The 17,036-nt window shown below is 38.9% G+C and overlaps 2 protein-coding genes across 3 annotated transcripts in view; both read left to right on the forward strand.

Annotated features, from left to right (window-relative positions):
- Positions 1 to 17,036, forward strand: part of LOC111940938 (uncharacterized) — a 776,486-nt gene that overhangs the window by 103,206 nt on the left and 656,244 nt on the right. The gene's annotated exons all lie outside the window — the stretch shown is intronic.
- On the forward strand, positions 547 to 9,693 carry FAM174A (family with sequence similarity 174 member A). 2 transcript variants are annotated; one of them, XR_015280800.1, is made up of 4 exons: positions 547 to 929; positions 5,554 to 5,685; positions 5,790 to 5,902; positions 9,135 to 9,693. XR_015280800.1 is itself a non-coding variant. In XM_086868780.1 (3 exons), the coding sequence occupies exons 1-3, from the start codon at positions 625 to 627 to the stop codon at positions 9,154 to 9,156; spliced, it is 459 nt and encodes a 152-aa protein (XP_086724906.1). In that variant the 5' UTR covers positions 555 to 624; the 3' UTR covers positions 9,157 to 9,693. The 2 variants fall into 2 exon arrangements, 1 of the variants encoding a protein (XP_086724906.1); XM_086868780.1 differs by lacking the exon at positions 5,790 to 5,902 and having other exon boundaries at positions 555 to 929.

Consider the following 17,036-nt stretch of genomic DNA (forward strand, 5'->3'; position numbering starts at 1 on the left):
ATTAAGAGTTTTCAGGACCTGACAATTTCCAAAACATCTTTTTGCTTACTGTTGAGGATTGTTTTGCTTCTCTGCTGTTGGTAGCTGGGTGGCATCGGAGGAGCAGCTCGGGCTGTTTCTGTGGTGCTGCACATTCGATGAGCGAGACATCTGAGACTGCTGCGGGAAACCCCTTCTGGCTGTGCGAGCCGGGTGTGCGGCGAGCTAAGCGGGAACACATCGGGCCATCGGGGCCGCAGCTTCGGTGTCAGCAAGGACAGCTCTGCCGTGGGGAAGTGGCAGCCAGATAAGCTCATAAATGGTCACTTTAGGAAGTTTCCTTAAAATTTCTGCTCTCACTGAAGTCAAGTATAAAATTTGTGTTCTTTTGTATATAGAATCAGGGTAAAACAGGACTGGTTAAAAAAAAAAAAAGAAGTACCCCGCCTTAAATTTGTGACATTCCAAGTGGCCCCTCACTCGCGCCCAAGGGCCACTGACCTCCCATAGAAAAAGGGTGGCGCCCACGAAGGGGATGGAGCGACGCGGAGAGGCAGTGGAAGGGCTTCCGCTTCCGGCGGCCGCACTGACGGCGGCGGGGCCCGGCCGCGCTGCGCGGCCGCTCTGGGCGGGAGGCGGGGGGAGATGCAGCCGCCGGCGCTGCCGCGGCTCCTGCTGGGGCCGCTGCTGGTGTTGCTGGTGCTGCTGGAGGCCGCTCGCTGCGAGGAGGCTGCGGCCCCGCGGCCCCGGGACGCCGCCACCGCTTCCCTGCGCCCCACGGAGGCGGCCGGCGGGGCCTCCATGCGGAGCAGCAGCAGCAGCAGCAGCAGCCGCCGGGCCGAGGTGTCAGCGCCGCCCGAGCAGGGCCAGCCCATGACCCAGCGCGCCCTGTCCGTGCTGGTGGTGGCCAGCGCCGCCCTTATCGTCTACTTCGTGATCCGGACCGTGCGGTGAGGGCGGGGAGCGGGCGCGGGGGGCGCAGCTGTGCGGCCGGGGCTGCTGAGGGGCTGGCGAGTGGCGGCCGAGTGCGCCGGGCAGCTCCCGGTGCCGCCTCCCCGTGTGGGTGGGGAGCAGCGCGGGCGGCTCGGCTCGCGTCACCGAGAATCGCACATCAGTGTTGGGCCTTTCCCGGCTCCCTCCTGTGCTCTCCCTGTGAACTCGTCGCTGCTGGCGCCTGTCAGCCCACCTAAATTTATTTTTTATGTTCTTATTCAAAAATGTGATTTTTGACCAGTCTGCAAACTTCTGTATCGCTAAACTACAAAGTTGTTCTTTTCTTCCACTTGTGTCTTTTTACGGAAAGGGCTCCTGTAAAGCTTGCTACTACTTAGCCTTTATGTTTCTCATGGAAGCTATTCTCCACATAACTTGATATGCTTTTGCAGTTAAGTACAGGTTTTGTCACTTCTTGTGTTTTTTTGTCTTGGTAGTATTACTTCTCTCTCTCTCATGCTTTAATAACTTTGATTCTTCAGAACGAGGCCCAAATGTATGATTATGCATAAAGCACCTCAGTTATGGAGCAAGTTCTCCATATTCTTTTCATTTCATTTAGATAAATGAATTGTGTCTAGTACACATTGTGTACTAGTACCTGCATCATTTAGTTTAGAAAGGCAGTTGAATGACTGTTTTGTGTATGTCATGTACTCAGATATACAGTCCAAGTAAACTAGGATATTTTGGTTTTTCCATATGTTTTATAAATCACTCTTGAGAAGCCTTGAGGGCACTTCTCAGTGTGTCTTGTAACACCAGCCTGTTGGGTTTGGAGATGTGAGTAATACTGTGGAAAGGCTAAATAAATAAATAAATAGATAGATAGATGGATAGATAGATAGATAGATAGATAGATAGTCTGTCATTACAGGAGCTGGAGAGGAAAATTATCATCTATTACCATTATTTTCTGGATGAGTGGTAATTACCCAGTATTCTGGTTTTAGCAGTAGTATGCTGTTCTGCATTTGCTACTACAAACTGGGAGCTTAACAGTTGACATTATTCTGTAATTCTGCTGCATCTTGCTTCTGAAATTTGGAATAGGTAGAGTGTATGTTTTCGAATTCGAACTTGTAGCTGAAATGTTTTTGCAGTGGTCATATAAGAAATACAAAGATTAAGTGCTAACGACCCATTTTTTGGATAGGTTTCCTTGGCATGAAGACATATCTTGTTAAAACATAAAAACTTTTTGCAAACTTTCTACCAGGTTTTCTGCCCAGCAGATAAAGGGAAGAAAGTGACTGTAGTGTTTCTGGATTTTAGTAAGGCTTTTTTAAACAGTTTTTGATGCTGTTCTTCACAGTAGCTGTCCGGACAAGCTCTCCAGTTGTGGGGTGAGCAAATTAGTGGTGCACTGGTAAAAGAGATAGCTGAATGACAGGGCTCATAGGATTGTAGTAAGGAGGAGTGCATCTGGGTGGCACCCCATCACCAGTGTTGCTCCTCAGGGCTCAGTTCAAGGGCCAGCTCTGCTGAATACTCTTATCTGGAGACAGTAGTTGAATGCACCATTAGCAACTTTGCTGATGACACCAAGTTGAGTGGTGCAGTTGGCTCTCTCACCGTGCAAGAGGGCTTGCAGAGGGATCTAGATAGATTGGAGCATTGGGCAATCACCAGTGGCAGGACATTTGACAAGAACAAATACTGGGCTTTGCAGCTGGAACAGGAACAGGACACTAGTTTTACCTGGGAGAGAAGTGACTGCAGAGTAGTCATACAGAGAGGGATCTCAGGGTGCTGGGTGACAGCAAGCTCAGTGTGAGCCAACATGTGCCAAGAGGGCAAACTTCACCCTTGGATGCACCTCACACAGCACAAACAGTTAAGATTGTCCAACTGTACTCAGCATTGTCATGGCCTTCCTGTGAGTAACTGTGTGCAGTAAGGTTACTAAGGCACTTAAATACAACCAGACTAGGGCAACCAAGCTGGTGGAAGTGCTGGAAGGCCTGTCCTGTAAGGAGCAGCCGAGGGCTCTGGGTTTGTCTACACTGGAGAAGATAAAGTCTGAGGGGTGACCTCCTTGCTTCCAGTAGGTCCGTGAGGAAGGAGATACTTAACCCTTCTTGCTGAGATCCATCCATAGGATGCATGGGAATGATTCAAAGTTGCACCAAGGGAGGTATAAATTGGACATTAGGAAGCATTTTTTACTGGTAGGGTGGTCAATGACTGGAACAGGCTTCTTAGAAAGGGGCTCAGTGTTTAAGAGGCATTTGGACAATACCCATGGTACCATGCTTTAAATTTTGGGTTGATCAGGCTGAGTCAGTAGTAGTCATAGGTTCCTTCCAACTGAGCAGTTGTCAGTCACAGAGTAAAAGATTTTAAGTTATTTTTGTTGGCAATCAGGACACTGCTTTAGAGGCATGGTTATGATGCATGTTGTGTGAGCATCTCCAGTACTCATGTACTGTAGGTTTTTAACTCCGTCTTACATAGAGAAGGGTTTGAGTCGCAAGTGATTAGTGTATCCTTTTTCAACAAGATTTGCTTGAATCTAAAATCTGTGCCAGCTTTGTGAGAAGTTCTTTTTGCATTATCTACAATCTAGATGTTTGCTATGACTGTCTTAGGTCACTCGCAAATCACAAAGCTACTCATTTTCCATTTTAACCCATTAAGGAAAAAAGGTATAATGTAAAGTAAGATTGGTAGAAATATTGACTTTACGAGTAGCATGTATTGCCTCTTCTTTATTTCATATTTTTGTTGTGTTTTAAAAGTTTATTGTCTGCTAGGATATCCACAATGCTTGTCAAAGTCTCAATTGCTTAGCTTCTACTGTAGTGAAAACCAAAAGGTACAATATGTGAGAAACAACCCTATTTTTCATCACACTGTCATCTTAAAAGTTTTAGAAATTTTTTTTACCTGGTGCTTTGAAGTGTGTGGCTTCTTTCTGTATTGAAGAGTTAAGAACAGATGAAATAAATTAAGAACATGGAAAGGACTTTGTCTTGAAGTGAAAGGTGAAATTTTTAGTTTTGGTGCTAGCCTTAGCTTTAAATGAAAAAGTTGGCTATTTTGTTCTGGGCTAAAGCACTTAAATGCCTGAGGAAACAATTGCTGCATTTTCATATCGTAATTGAAAGTGGAGGAAATGGTCATGTTGATTATTTCTTATAACATTAAAAATTGGAGAACCTGGAAGAAGGGTATGTACTTTATCTCTTTCCCATTCTTACAATGTTACTTTTGCTACTCCATTTCAAAAGGAGATATGTTTTATACATTGGAGTATAGTGAAAAGATTAACCAAGATTGAATGCTGTTGTGTGTTCTTTCAAGGAGGGTATTTAAACAGGTTGTTTAAGTACACTAGGGTTTCAGGACAGAATTTGAAGCTGAGAATCTCAGCATTGTATTTTATATCTCTTACAAGAAAGTAAAAATGGTGCCTAAATGTGGGACAGAGAAGTCACAATGCACAGTCTACAGTAGTATAATGTATTATACATAATCTGATAGCAGTACTATAGTATCATAGTATATTCATATTTTTTTTAGTAGCTCAGAAATATTCTGTGTTGAAGTTCCTGAATGTTGTAAACATGTTTTGTAGGCACCTAGCTTGTAAATTCTGGAGTTTCTAAATGAATGACCTTTGCTTTTAGCACTAAGTACCTAGACACAAATTCTTTTTTTTAAGTCCTATAGCTTTCTTGTAGTTGTTTGCCAGTTACTGAAAGTGACTCTGTCAGCATTCTGTGAATGTGCCTTTGCACAGTGTTTGGTGAGTGGCTATTGGTCTGAGTTCTGGAACTTGAGCAAGGCTTGTTCCATGGGTTAAAGAGTACTTCTGGAAAGCTAAATGGAATGGTTCATTTTGTAGGTGATGCACACGGGACCCAGGCCCATTCAGCAAAGCTGTGGAGAGTGAGAAAACCAGATGCAGATAGTCTGCTTTTCTGTGATAAGCACTGTGCCTTAATCCTGAAACATGAGTCACTGACTCCTCCTTCCGTGCTTTGTGAAGCACAAAGACATTGACTCTACAAGATGTCTTTTTCTAAAGTGTAATTATAGATGATTTTTTAAACTTGATGCCTATAAAATTTTTCACAAATGATAATAAAAATTTCTAGTGTCAACCATGACTTGTGTTACAAGTTACAGCTTTGCTATTGCTTTGTTTGGTTTCTGCCTGATTTGATCAGCTGTTTTTTACAGATGCATAAGACACATAGAGAATATGTAGCAAGGCAATTTTTTCTTAGTAGAAGTATGCTAGAAGATGTATTTTTATGTGGCTTTTATATGCTAAATGATGTATTGCTAGATGCAAGAATGATGTATTTTTATGTGGCTTTTATATACTAAATGCCATTTTGTATTCACTACATTAATCCTGCACAAAACAGGACACTCTTAATGGCCTTAATCAATTAATGAAAACTGTTGGCATTTAGAATTTTCTGACCTCTAAATTCATAGAGCTAAGTGTGTACACTTATCATTAATTTTAGAAACTTACACAAAGTATCAGTATAGCAGTATTTTACATTTTTGGATCAGAAAGTAGGAAAGATTTACATTACTTGAATATTTTAAAATACTTTTCAGGCTCAGAAGGCAAAACAGAAAAACCCGAAGATACGGAGTTTTGGATACAAACATAGAAAATATGGAGCTGACCCCATTAGAACAAGATGATGATGATGATGATACACTATTTGATGCCAGCCATCCTCGAAGGTTTGTATTTAGAACCTGAATGTACTTCTAGCAATAGAAGTGAAGGAGTGTGGGTGATAAGCAGTTTCTCTGAGAAAGCTCACTACTGTGTTTCATGTGTGTAGTTGGAGAAGGGATGTCAACATCACTTGAATTTTAAATGGGCAAGAATTTAGTGGGCAAGAAGATAAACACCATTTGTCTTCAACATGTGAGTTCCAGAGAAATGGAGAGGAAGGTAGGATATTTTTGTTACAAATACTGTGTCATTGAAGCTAATGTTAAGTCAACAACTAGCTTTTACCTGTCTTTTTTCTTTTTTTTTTTTTTTTTCCTAATTTGAAGGCTCCAGTTTTTCTTGTATATTCTCACCTATGAGTTCTGCTTCAAGCAGCTTTGCTTCATTCTGCTTTCTTATTGCTAAAGTAGTCAGCAGTTAGTTGATGATGATCCTGCACCACGTTTTACATTTGGTACTGCTGCACTGAAAAATTCACATTCTTAAGCTACTCTGAATCTTTGTAGATACAGGAAAATTTTGTTGTATTTCTTTATTGTGTTTAACTTTTATTCTGTTTCCTTAGTGTCTTTAAACATGATCAGTTCAAATCAATTAAATTTATGCAGTTCACACTTACATTTTTTCCTTATTGAGCTATGTCATCACATTGCACATGCAAAGATACAGTAAAATAATTGATGGGATTGTCATAGTTCATAGTGAAGACTGTCAGAAGAGATCAGATTAATTCTTCCAGTCACAGCAAGTAGTTGATTCACATTTAATGTGAAATCAGATTGAAATCTCAAGCGAGACAGTTTGATGAATGCAATACATGATGGCTCAAATGAATTAAAAGTATTGGAGTAGTAAGTCAGATGCTCTACCATTTATCAAGAGGAACTTTGGATGCAGTTCTGGAACTTGAAAAGAAAGATTCAGTCTGCTTTGTCTCCTTAATGAGAATCTTTCTGATTTAATTATTTTTCATAAGTCAAAGCCTCTTTTGATTTTTTTCTCCCCCATACACTAGATTAAAGTAGCTAGAGTATCTCCACATAGCATTCCTCTGTGTTTTAGAATTATGTGACATTTAACATTATGCTATATTACTAGTCTTTTTCCAGTGTATGTATACACACACACACACACACACGCGCACATAAATATACATATGTAAAACGTAATAGGTTTTGTCACATTATACCCAGGAATTCCCTCAATGTCTGCTTTAAATCTTTTAGCTTCTATTGTAATTCAGGATACTTGTTAGACATTTTGAGGTATTTGATGACCAGTTAACATGATACTCAGGTACATGATACTGCTTATTTACAGGAGGATCAACTATGTTTTTAGTAGGAAGTAAAATGGATTTATAGCTAGTCATCATTAACAAACAGTATTACACAATTCTAAGTTCCTGAGAGCATGTTTCTGATTTTTCTTCCTGCATTTTCCCTAAACACTTTATTTTGAGGGAGAAGAAAATTTTTTTGAAGTATTTCATTGTAGAAGTATCTAAACTGTTGTTTCAATAGCACTCTGAAAGGATGTGTCTAAATTATTGAAATCCTTATTTTGGTACTGGAAACTCAGGAAAACAAGGACTTCAGTTAAATTTAGTGAAAATAGTGAATTTTCTCTGGTTTTGTATATTGATATCTTCCTGTGTTCTCTTTTATGTAGAGAACTTAAAATTTTAAGAGCTACTTTTTATTTTGAAATAGTGTTCATGTGTAGGTTAAAAGCAATGCTGAACCATCCACAAATCTCTGTAAAACAGCTGGATAAAATGGTGTTCAAACTTTGCAAAGATAAGTCATTACTGGGAGGGTAGTTTGAAAATTAGAGTACTTGAATTATTTAATTTTTTTTTAAATCTTGATTGGGAATGTGCTTCTTAATTTATTACCCCTTGTTTCAACTTGTTTGCATCTGCATTGAAGCTTAATAATCAGTCTTCATGTTACTGTTTAAGCACAATGACCAAAGGGAGTACAAAATGCCTAAGTAAGCAAAGACAACTTGGTGCTGAGGACAACTTCATGAAAGTGATACATATTCTCGGGAGATGTCATTACACTTTGTTCTGACATTTGTAGTAATTCAGAGGTATGGTTGATTGGGATTTTTAAAGGTAGCTTAAATATATAGCCAGGCCTAGAGCATGGGAACAAGGAAGAGAAGCTTTTAGTAGGTTTTTGAGTTTAATGCTTTGTTAAGTGAAGAACAGTTACAGTTTTACTTAACTTAGACTCAACAATTGAGTCTTACTTAGTGCTTAAGTTTCTTTCCCTTGCAACTCATAACAGAAGGCACTAAAAAACTGAATGCAGTTACAGGGAATTCTTATTTCCGTGTTCATTTGCATTTGTTATTGACATCAAAATAGTCAAGTTTTGGTATGTATATATGTATGTATGTATAAAATTATTGTTTTGTATATAAAAATATGTCTTTTTTCCTAATTTCTTTGGAACCTGTTAAAAGACTGTAGTGGCACTCGGTCTGCTTTAATTTTTCTTGCTTGAAGCAGTCAAACTTTTTTTAAGATGATATTCTACAAAATAGTATGCCTATATTAGAAATTCTTATAGTCTGATTTTGGGTTAGCTGGTAACTGTATTAGACCCTTTGCAGAGCTAGACAGAGAAACTAGCTTCTCTCCTAAAAATCACCACAGTAGTATTAATATACTGGTGTCCAGATACATTACTTCTTTCAAGAGCTGCTGTTTTCTTTCAGAACTGTATGAAAAAAGGTCCCCAGTGTCCTGAGCTGTAACATAGACACAATTTAAGTGTATTCCCACTGTCATCATCACCCATGTCACTAGTCTCTGTGCTGCTGCTGTTTGGGGCAGTTTACAAAAACAGTAGGTTTTTAGCATATTCTATTTAGCTATTTTTGCTCAATAGCTTACTATTAAATGCCCAAGTGTAAAATTCTAGCCTTTGGTCTCTCACAGTACAGTTTTACACACATGCTATCTGAGGAACAGTATACTAATACTACATCTTTGTTTTTCAAAATTATATCATACTAGTAGTTTGTAATCCTCATTGAATGACTTCACGCAGAAACTGCTTGCTCAGTGCTGCAAGGCACAAGGGGAAGAATTTACTTTATTTTCTTATAGTATTCCGTAACTGGAATGCTACCAAGACTTGCCAGAGTTTCAGTAGGAACTCAGGAGCCTTGACAGTTCAAAAACATATTCTCATGGTAAATCCCTTTATATTTTTGTAAGTGAGTTGTCGCTCTATTTGGAAAGGTTAAATGAATGTGGGTTTATGGCACTTTGCTTCACAGTAATATGGTAACTAAGAGTTTTTCCAGTCAATTTTAATAATAAAATGTCATTTCTCTCTGGATTCTTTCATAATATGTGATCTTTAAAAATGTAGGCTAAACTCACCTTGAAACAGGGCATTTCAGATTAATGCATCTGTTTCTTCTGTTGTAGAGAAGTACGTGCCTTTCAGTGAAAGAACTTAATCTTAGAACCAGAGAAGGAGACTGCTTCATGGGAGAAATAAGAAGCAAGAGGGTATGCGAGTGGGGCGGAACTAATTTAATGTGTGTATTTTATGGCATCCTTAATATCTTGCAATAAGTAATGTATCAATTTGTTGTATCTTTTTTGTATATAGAGATTCTCAATGTATAGCCTATGGGGAGAGAATACTAACTGCACTAAGATAAAAAACCTATTTGGAAGGGAGATTACTTGTAAAACAGGCTGTTTTTTGCTTGTTACAAATCTTGTATGCCATTAAGTATGGTATACACTTTTTTTCTACAGTAACCTGGAATGTTAATTTTTTCTTCTGATATTAAATTGTAAATAAATATAGCCACTGTGGACTTCCCTGAATTGTTTGAACTTGATTTTAATTGAGGAGATGATTTATTGTTTACCAATAAAAAGCCAAACTACTGCCTTCTGTGTTGAGAATTTAAAAAGCTGAATTAACATGTTTTGTGTAAACTTCAGTGCAAAAATAAAATGTGTTTACAGTGTTCCTAGCATTTACTGTGATACTCCAACACTATACATTTTACATACTACATCAAGGATACTTGAGATATTAATATAATTATGTAAAACATGGTATTGCAACACCTTCTTGCCATTGAGACTCCCAATTGCAACTTTTGAGTTAATTTTTGCCTGAGGTCTATCTTCAGCTTGTGTGAGCAGATGTGGTTCAGTGACTTTAGGGCGTTGTGGTGTAATCCACATGTTGTCAGTATTCAGACCTGTAGTGAAACAGAGATAAGCCTTTGGAAAAATTCTAAATGTTCTGTAACTGAAATGAAACATTGGCATCAGAAGCAGCTGTTGCTGAAATGTGTGGTAATACTCACATGAATGTAGTTGACATACAGCAGTTATACTTAATTTTTGTTTAGGCCCATAAAAATTATTAGAACAGTCTTTAAGACCTGGAAGATATACATTTTTTAATGTGTTGCAGTTTCCACTGTAACTTTGATAATGTAGACAAAATGTTAAAATTCTAGTTTATAATTAATGTATATTTGTTGCTAATTCCATATATCCATAAATATCAAGGCATAAAGTTGCTACAGCAGTATTGCTGTGTGTGACTGTATCCTCAAAATGCCAAAGTTGTGGGCTACAGAGAAAGGGGAATAATTATTCCTGATTCTTCATCCTCTTGGTGTTTGAACAAAACCGGAGTACTTTTCTTTGAGGTTATTCCTACAGTGACTGGGTGGGGAGGGAGTCTGCTGTAGATTTTCTTTACCTCTACTGGCTGATTTGTTATGTTGAAACGTTCTTACTTGATAATAGTAACAGCTCAGATGAGGTCAAATCAGCCTCCCAGGGTCATTTTTACCTATGGCTGGTGATGTGCCACACACAGCTGGGAAATAGATTGTATTTACAATAAACACGAGTCTTTATTTTGCATCCTGTTGTATCTAACTTTTTCTGCTTACGTTTAAAGATAAAACACAGCACTAATTCTTGGAACTGCTTCGTTGAGGAATCTGGAGACATAGTAAAGAATAGGTTTTAGGGTAGTAGACTGCAAGGTGAGAGAACAGTAAATGATAGAAGGCAAAGTATATATCAAGGGGACTGTCAGTGTTAAACTAAACATAATTGAAATCTTTCAGAAATACAGACTGTCTTCCTGACATCCTAGAATTTGTACCTGTAAAATCTTTCTTCTGTGGACTTTGACCCACCCTGAGGACGTGTTATGCTTGTTATGCACAGTATTTGAACTGTTTAAGCAAGTTAAGATCACTGGAAATGCAATCAGTCTTTAAGCTCTTGTATGTGCTGCAGGTAAACCTTGATGTTTTTCTGCAGATAAAATAAAATGAAGCAGGTTATTTATGTTTCCAAGCAAATTTTCTGGTGGGGAAAAAAATCCAACCACAAATTTTCTCAAAAATTTTATTTAGACTTCTTTTATCCTTGCCTCCAAAATGATGAGGCTCTATTTATGGGTGAAGCATCTGTAAAGCAATCATACAATTTGTAATAAATTGAAACAGTTTTGATTTCTGATATGTCAAATACCATGTAGTTGATGGAGCAAGCTTCCTGGGCCTTATTCAGCTTGGATCTAATTTTAGTAGCTGAATTAGTTCTCATTGCATTTGCAGACACAAACTTAGTCAAAGAATAATCATGGTGTTGTATATCTTGGTCTTAACAGTTGGAAATTGCAGCTGTGAGTTATGGACATCCCCTCTCAATAGGTACAACACTATCAGTACCATTTCCAACTACATGCAAAAAGCTATTCTTGGAGCTGTTCTAACATACTTTTAAAAATTTGGAAAAAAATATGCCACTGCAGATGCCAGTAACCGACCCATGCATAAACCAAACTGAAGTTTATATCAAGCTTATTTATCACTTTAAAATTTCATAAAAAAACAAGATTAAAAAGATGAAGACAAATATTTATGAAATGTTTAACTGAGTAGCTGTGTATGGAAAATGTTATCCCCATTTGAACTAAAATATTAATAGGCCAGTAAAGAATGTGAGCTGATCTGCTGTTGTAAAGCTCCTTGAAGATAGGAGATAGCCCAAGTTTAACGAGAAATAATCTGGGAGAGGCTAGCTTTCTTCTAGAACTTGAATTTCTGAAGACAAAAAATGGAATATGGAGAAAAATCTTGGAAGATTGAAAAGAAATGTTTAAAGATACTTTTACAATTTTTACAGTATTAAAGCTCTTACAGCAAATCTATTACTGTCAGGACTTTGTGGCTTTTTTCCTTCACTAGTGTAATTTGAGGCCCAACTTGTACAAGAATATGTAGTTCCCGATCAAATCTGAACGTATTAGTTCACTACATTGTTAGGATAATGGAGCAGGCACCCTGTGATACCATGAATGGGTCTGAGCATAAGAAATCCATATGACTGAAGACACAAAGCATTTTTATTTTTCATGTTGACCAGTAGGAGCCTGGAACAATCTTTTAATACATAAGCCAACCGAAAAACTTGACCCAAAACGAAAGACCCAATATGAGTGGACTGCTTCACAGTTTCAGGATAGACTTCTGTTTGCTGTGGTTGTTGTTTCATGGTACTATTGATGATGGTGCTTTCATCAAATTGTCAACTCTTAAACCCCTGCAGAATTGATCCATGAGATTTTTGTGTGATTTTTCCCTGTCCACAATTACTTGCCATTTCCAAGTGGCTTGCACTCAATTAACTTCTATCTTGAAACATTCTTATTTTAAGGAACAATTAAACAAGAAGATTTCTTTGAGGTATTATCATGATGGATGAGTAAGTTTAAGATTTTATTACAAGCTACAAGGAAGGTTCTTAAATCATGAAATCTTTTTCATGTAATTTCCTGCTTCCTTCAGTTGGGAAAGTATGAGCCTATGTTTTTGACATAAGCCTTTTCAGTGCTTACGGCAGTATGCTTTGCACAAAATGCAAAGCATAATAATGTTTTCCTAAGTGATCTGGACATATGAATCAAAGGCACATTAAGTAAATTTGCTGTTGCAATTAATCTTATCTGAGCACCTGGACTCCCTCAAGTGTAGAGAGACGTTATAGAGAGATCTGAGTAGACTATGGATAATCTAGGTGTATGTAGGTGTATGAAGATTGAAGATTATCCTAGACTAGGATAATCACCAGGAGTATGAAATCTAATACAGACCAAGTGCTGGATTCTCCAGCTGCAACGAGATAATAATACATACAGACTGGGGGACAAGAGGCTGAAGAACAGCCTTCAGAAAGATATCTGGGGATTGGAGTTAATGGCAGGTTGAACATGAGTCAGCAGTGTCCTGGCTGCCAGGTGGGCCGACCGTGTCCTGGGATGCAGCCGGATGAGGGAGGGGCTTCTGCTCTGCTCTGTTTTGAGCACCACAGTATGAGAAGGACAGAGAACTACTGGTTTGTTCAGCTTGGAGGAGAGAAGGCAGCAGGCAAGAGGGCAGCAGAGTGCGAGATGCTGATGTCTGTGCTGACCAGTGAAAGGGCAGAATGGATGTGAATGAAGTTGCGTCCAGCGGAATTCAGATTGGACATACGGCACAATCTGAGTTCAAAAGTTACACCATAGTTCCTTTTGATACCTATTAATATCAACGTAGGTAATGGGCACTGTGTTTATCAATTTTCTTCCGTAATCACCCTGTTTCATAGAAACAAAGACTCATTCATGCTAACTTCAGAAAACTTGGTCCATAAAGACAGAGGATGAAACAGTACATGTTCTCACTCAAGCATTTCATTGCTCATTATTTAAAGAAAAGTCAGTGTCAGTTGACAGCTGATTGGATCTTGCATTGCATAAAGAAATACTCATTTTTATGAAACAAATTCTTTATTCTTTCCACAGCTTTTTCTTAAAAAAAGAAAATAAATCCAGCAAAAAGCCTGGAGGTAAGGTAAATGGTGTTTATGAGGAATCTTAATTAAACTTCTTCAAGACTTTACATTATTGAAAGGTCTAGATGCCAGGTTTTGAAACTTGAGAGATTTAATGAGGAATATGTTTGCACTGATACTACTCCTTTTACCTGCCTTGGTCATTGTCCAATATGAGGTGTGTGACTGTGTGGATTTCTCTTCAGACCAAACACAGTCATTTTTATTCTGTGCTCTGATAGAGTCCAAAGACCTCTCATCTTTCTAAACAGAAAACACAGTTTTATGAAGACATAAACCTGGTGAATCAAAGCAGACATATATACATTAGCATTTTTTTGTCATGTTTCTGAAAGTTAGTAGTACACTTCCCAGTAAGAAGATTGTTCAGATAAGTGGTAAAATTTAATTCACAGTTTAACTGTCCTTTCTATCAGATCTTAAATTTTGCTTTTCCTGATATGAAATCTAAATCTTGGTTTTAGTCATTTTAAGCCTATTTCACTGTAGCTACAGTTAATAGTAAAAAGAACTTTGTCTTTTTGCAGATTTGCCATTTCTGTCGAGATAATTATATTGCCTCACCGTCTTGTCTAAACAAGACACCCTCAGTTTCTTTTGTTCTGTATTGGTTTTGCATTGTTTTTTGGTAAGAGGGCATGCTACAGGGGTGGCTTCTGGGAGAAGCTGCTAGAAGCTTCCACTCTATTCAGCAGGTTCGATCCCTGGTGTCTACCGAGATAAACGTGCTGCTGGCCAAACCTGGGCCAGTTAGAAATGGTGATAATGCCTCTGTGATAACAAACACATTTAAGAAGAAAGATAAACAAAAAGTTGTTGCACAGTTTTAATTCCAGCCAGAGTAGAGCAGGGTGAGAATATGTGAGAAGAAAACTATGCAGACGACAAGGTCAGTGGAGAAAGAGAGTGAGAAGGTGCACCAGGTGCTGGAGTTGAGATTTGTTTGCAGGCTGTGGTGAGGACCATGGTGAGGCAGCTGTGTCCCTACAGCCCATGGAGGTCCTGGGGATGTAGAGATCCACCTGCATCCCATGCAGGAGCCCCCACAGAAGTAGGTGGATGTCTGTGAGGAAGCTATGATCCTGTGGGAGACCTGTGGAGAGAGGGCCCTGCTCCTGTGCTGGAGCAGCCTGTCCTTGAGGCTGAGTGGAAGAGCGACCTTGCTGCAGCAATCTGGGGAGGACAGCTGCCCCTGGGACTGTCCCTGTGGGCTCACACTGCAGCAGGGAGCTGCTGCTCATGAGATGGAGCCACGTCAGAGAAGTTCACAGAGAAGTGTCTCCTGTGGGAGGGGACCAGTGGTGCAGCAATGGAGTGACTCCTCTTCCTGAGCGGCAGGAGAAGCCACGGGAGGTGAACTGATCATGACCCCCACTCCATGTCTCCTTGCATTGCTGGGGTAAGAGGTGCAGCTGAGAAGGAGGGAGGGGTGGAGGGAAGGTAGTTTCAAGGGGCTTGTTTTACTTCTCCTTATCCTGCTCTGATTTTTTTTAATAGTAATAAATTCACTTCATATCCCTGAGTTGATCCTCTTTTACCAATGATTGTATTTGATGAGGGGTCTCTCCTGATTCTTATCTCAACCCTGAACTCTTCGTTGTATTTTCTCTCCTCTGTCCAGCTGCAGAGGGAAGTTAATGAGCGGCTTTCACTGGTGCCTGGCATCTGGCCCAGGTCAATCCATTACACCTCCTAAGATAATTATATTTGATAATTATATATAGTTATATAAGCATATAACTTGCTTAGTATGCCTCCAAATCCTGCATCTAAGTTATCTGTGAAGACATTGAAGGCCTGGAATAGAGCCCTGTGGAACCCCACTAATGACAGATCACCAGCGTGATGTCTCCCCATTCACTGTCACTGGTTGTGCCCAACCCATTAGCCAGGTGCTGTATTTGTGATGATGTGTTTATTCAGCTTTGTCCAGGACACCAAGGAAGACAGCATTGATGACTACTGAAATCCAGAAAGATGATTACATCAACTGACTTCTCTTGATTGATGAGGTGGAGAATCTTGTCATGAATGGGTGTCAGAAGGACTTTGCCCTCATGAACTCATGCTGGCTGTGAATGATGACTGTGTTGTCCTTCAGGTATTTTTCAATAACTCACAGAATAATCTCCATAATTTTTCCAGGCACTGAGGTGAGACTGACAGGCAGGTAGTTACCAGGGTCATTCCACTTGCCCTTTTTGAAAATTTGGATGTTTGTCAGCTTTCAGTCCTATGAGTCTATGTTTCTGTGATTAGATGATGATGGAAACATATACAATTTTCTGCAGCTGTCATACTTCTGGCCTTGAGTTGTATAAATCATTTCCCTTTCTCCCCACCCATATTAAACATAAGTTAACCACATTTTCAGTTTTAGCTCTCTCAATAACTTCAGTTGATTTAGAGCCTTAGATTTTGTAACAGCTTCAGAACAATTTGATACTAGAAAGAATATGCAGAAATTAGGGTTTTAAGTTTAATATGGGTAGCTATACATTTGCTTCATATCTGCAAGTAGGATGGACCTTCTAGACCTTGTTCAGTCCAAGCTGGACATGAGAACATTCATTTTCTCGGAGGCAAGACCAGGACTTACTTGCCTGAGCAGCTGTGGTCGTTCTGGTCCATTTTCTTAATGTTTTCCACTAATATACCATTAAATACCTGAATGCCACTGTGCAATATTGATTTAACTGAAGTATTTGTAGTCTCTTGGATATAAGTAGTAGAGAGTCATTAAGATTTTAATTGATAATCTTGGCAACTCTAGCTGTCCCCAAGAAAAACCTTAAATTCACTTGTGTTGGTGTAAGTTTCAAGAAAAAGAAAGCTAAAGTAGCATATATTAAAAACTTAGCTATAAAATATTACTTTTTTTATCTGAATGCAAACTGTTGTCCTTGGTGCTGGTACATGTCTTCAGTACCTATGAAATTGAAATATTTTCCTCCTTTTTTAACACTGCTGTTCTGCCCATTTGCATTGCTAGATACCATAAATCAGAAACAAAATATTTGTGATCTGTCAAATTTTAAATGAAAATAAAATGTTTCATGTTAGATTCAGTTTTGTTTTCTTTCTAAATTCATAAAAGGGCTAAATTATGATTAAAAACTGCAAGTTTCAGAGTTTTTGGATTTTATCTGTGTGTTGTTGCTGTGGACACATTTTGTCACCTCAGCTGTGGTATTGAGTGCGAAGTATAGTGAAGCAAATGTATTCAACAGCCCTTATGCCAAGGTGTGAGACTTGCCTTGAATATGACTTTCCACAGCAAAATCCTCTTGAAACATTTAGGATTGTCTTTTGTTTTTTTCCTTGCAGCAAACACAAGTTCAGTTTTGGGTAGCATATGTGGCATTCTCCAGCAAGCAAAAGCAAGAGAAGGCTACTGTAAATATGTTTTATTCAGCAAAATTAAATCTACAGCTTATTAAA

Source organism: Cyanistes caeruleus, chromosome Z, assembly GCF_971803275.1.
Source record: "Cyanistes caeruleus chromosome Z, bCyaCae1.hap1.1, whole genome shotgun sequence".
NCBI lineage: Eukaryota > Metazoa > Chordata > Aves > Passeriformes > Paridae > Cyanistes > Cyanistes caeruleus.

Excerpts from the sequence above, each read along its gene's own strand:
- FAM174A (XM_086868780.1), top strand. The coding sequence starts at position 625 with ATGCAGCCGCCGGCGCTGCCGCGGCTCCTGCTGGGGCCGCTGCTGGTG. Across the intron at positions 930-5,553 it reads TTCGTGATCCGGACCGTGCG|GCTCAGAAGGCAAAACAGAA; the intron begins GTGAGGGCGGGG and ends AATACTTTTCAG. Across the intron at positions 5,686-9,134 it reads GATGCCAGCCATCCTCGAAG|AGAAGTACGTGCCTTTCAGT; the intron begins GTTTGTATTTAG and ends CTTCTGTTGTAG.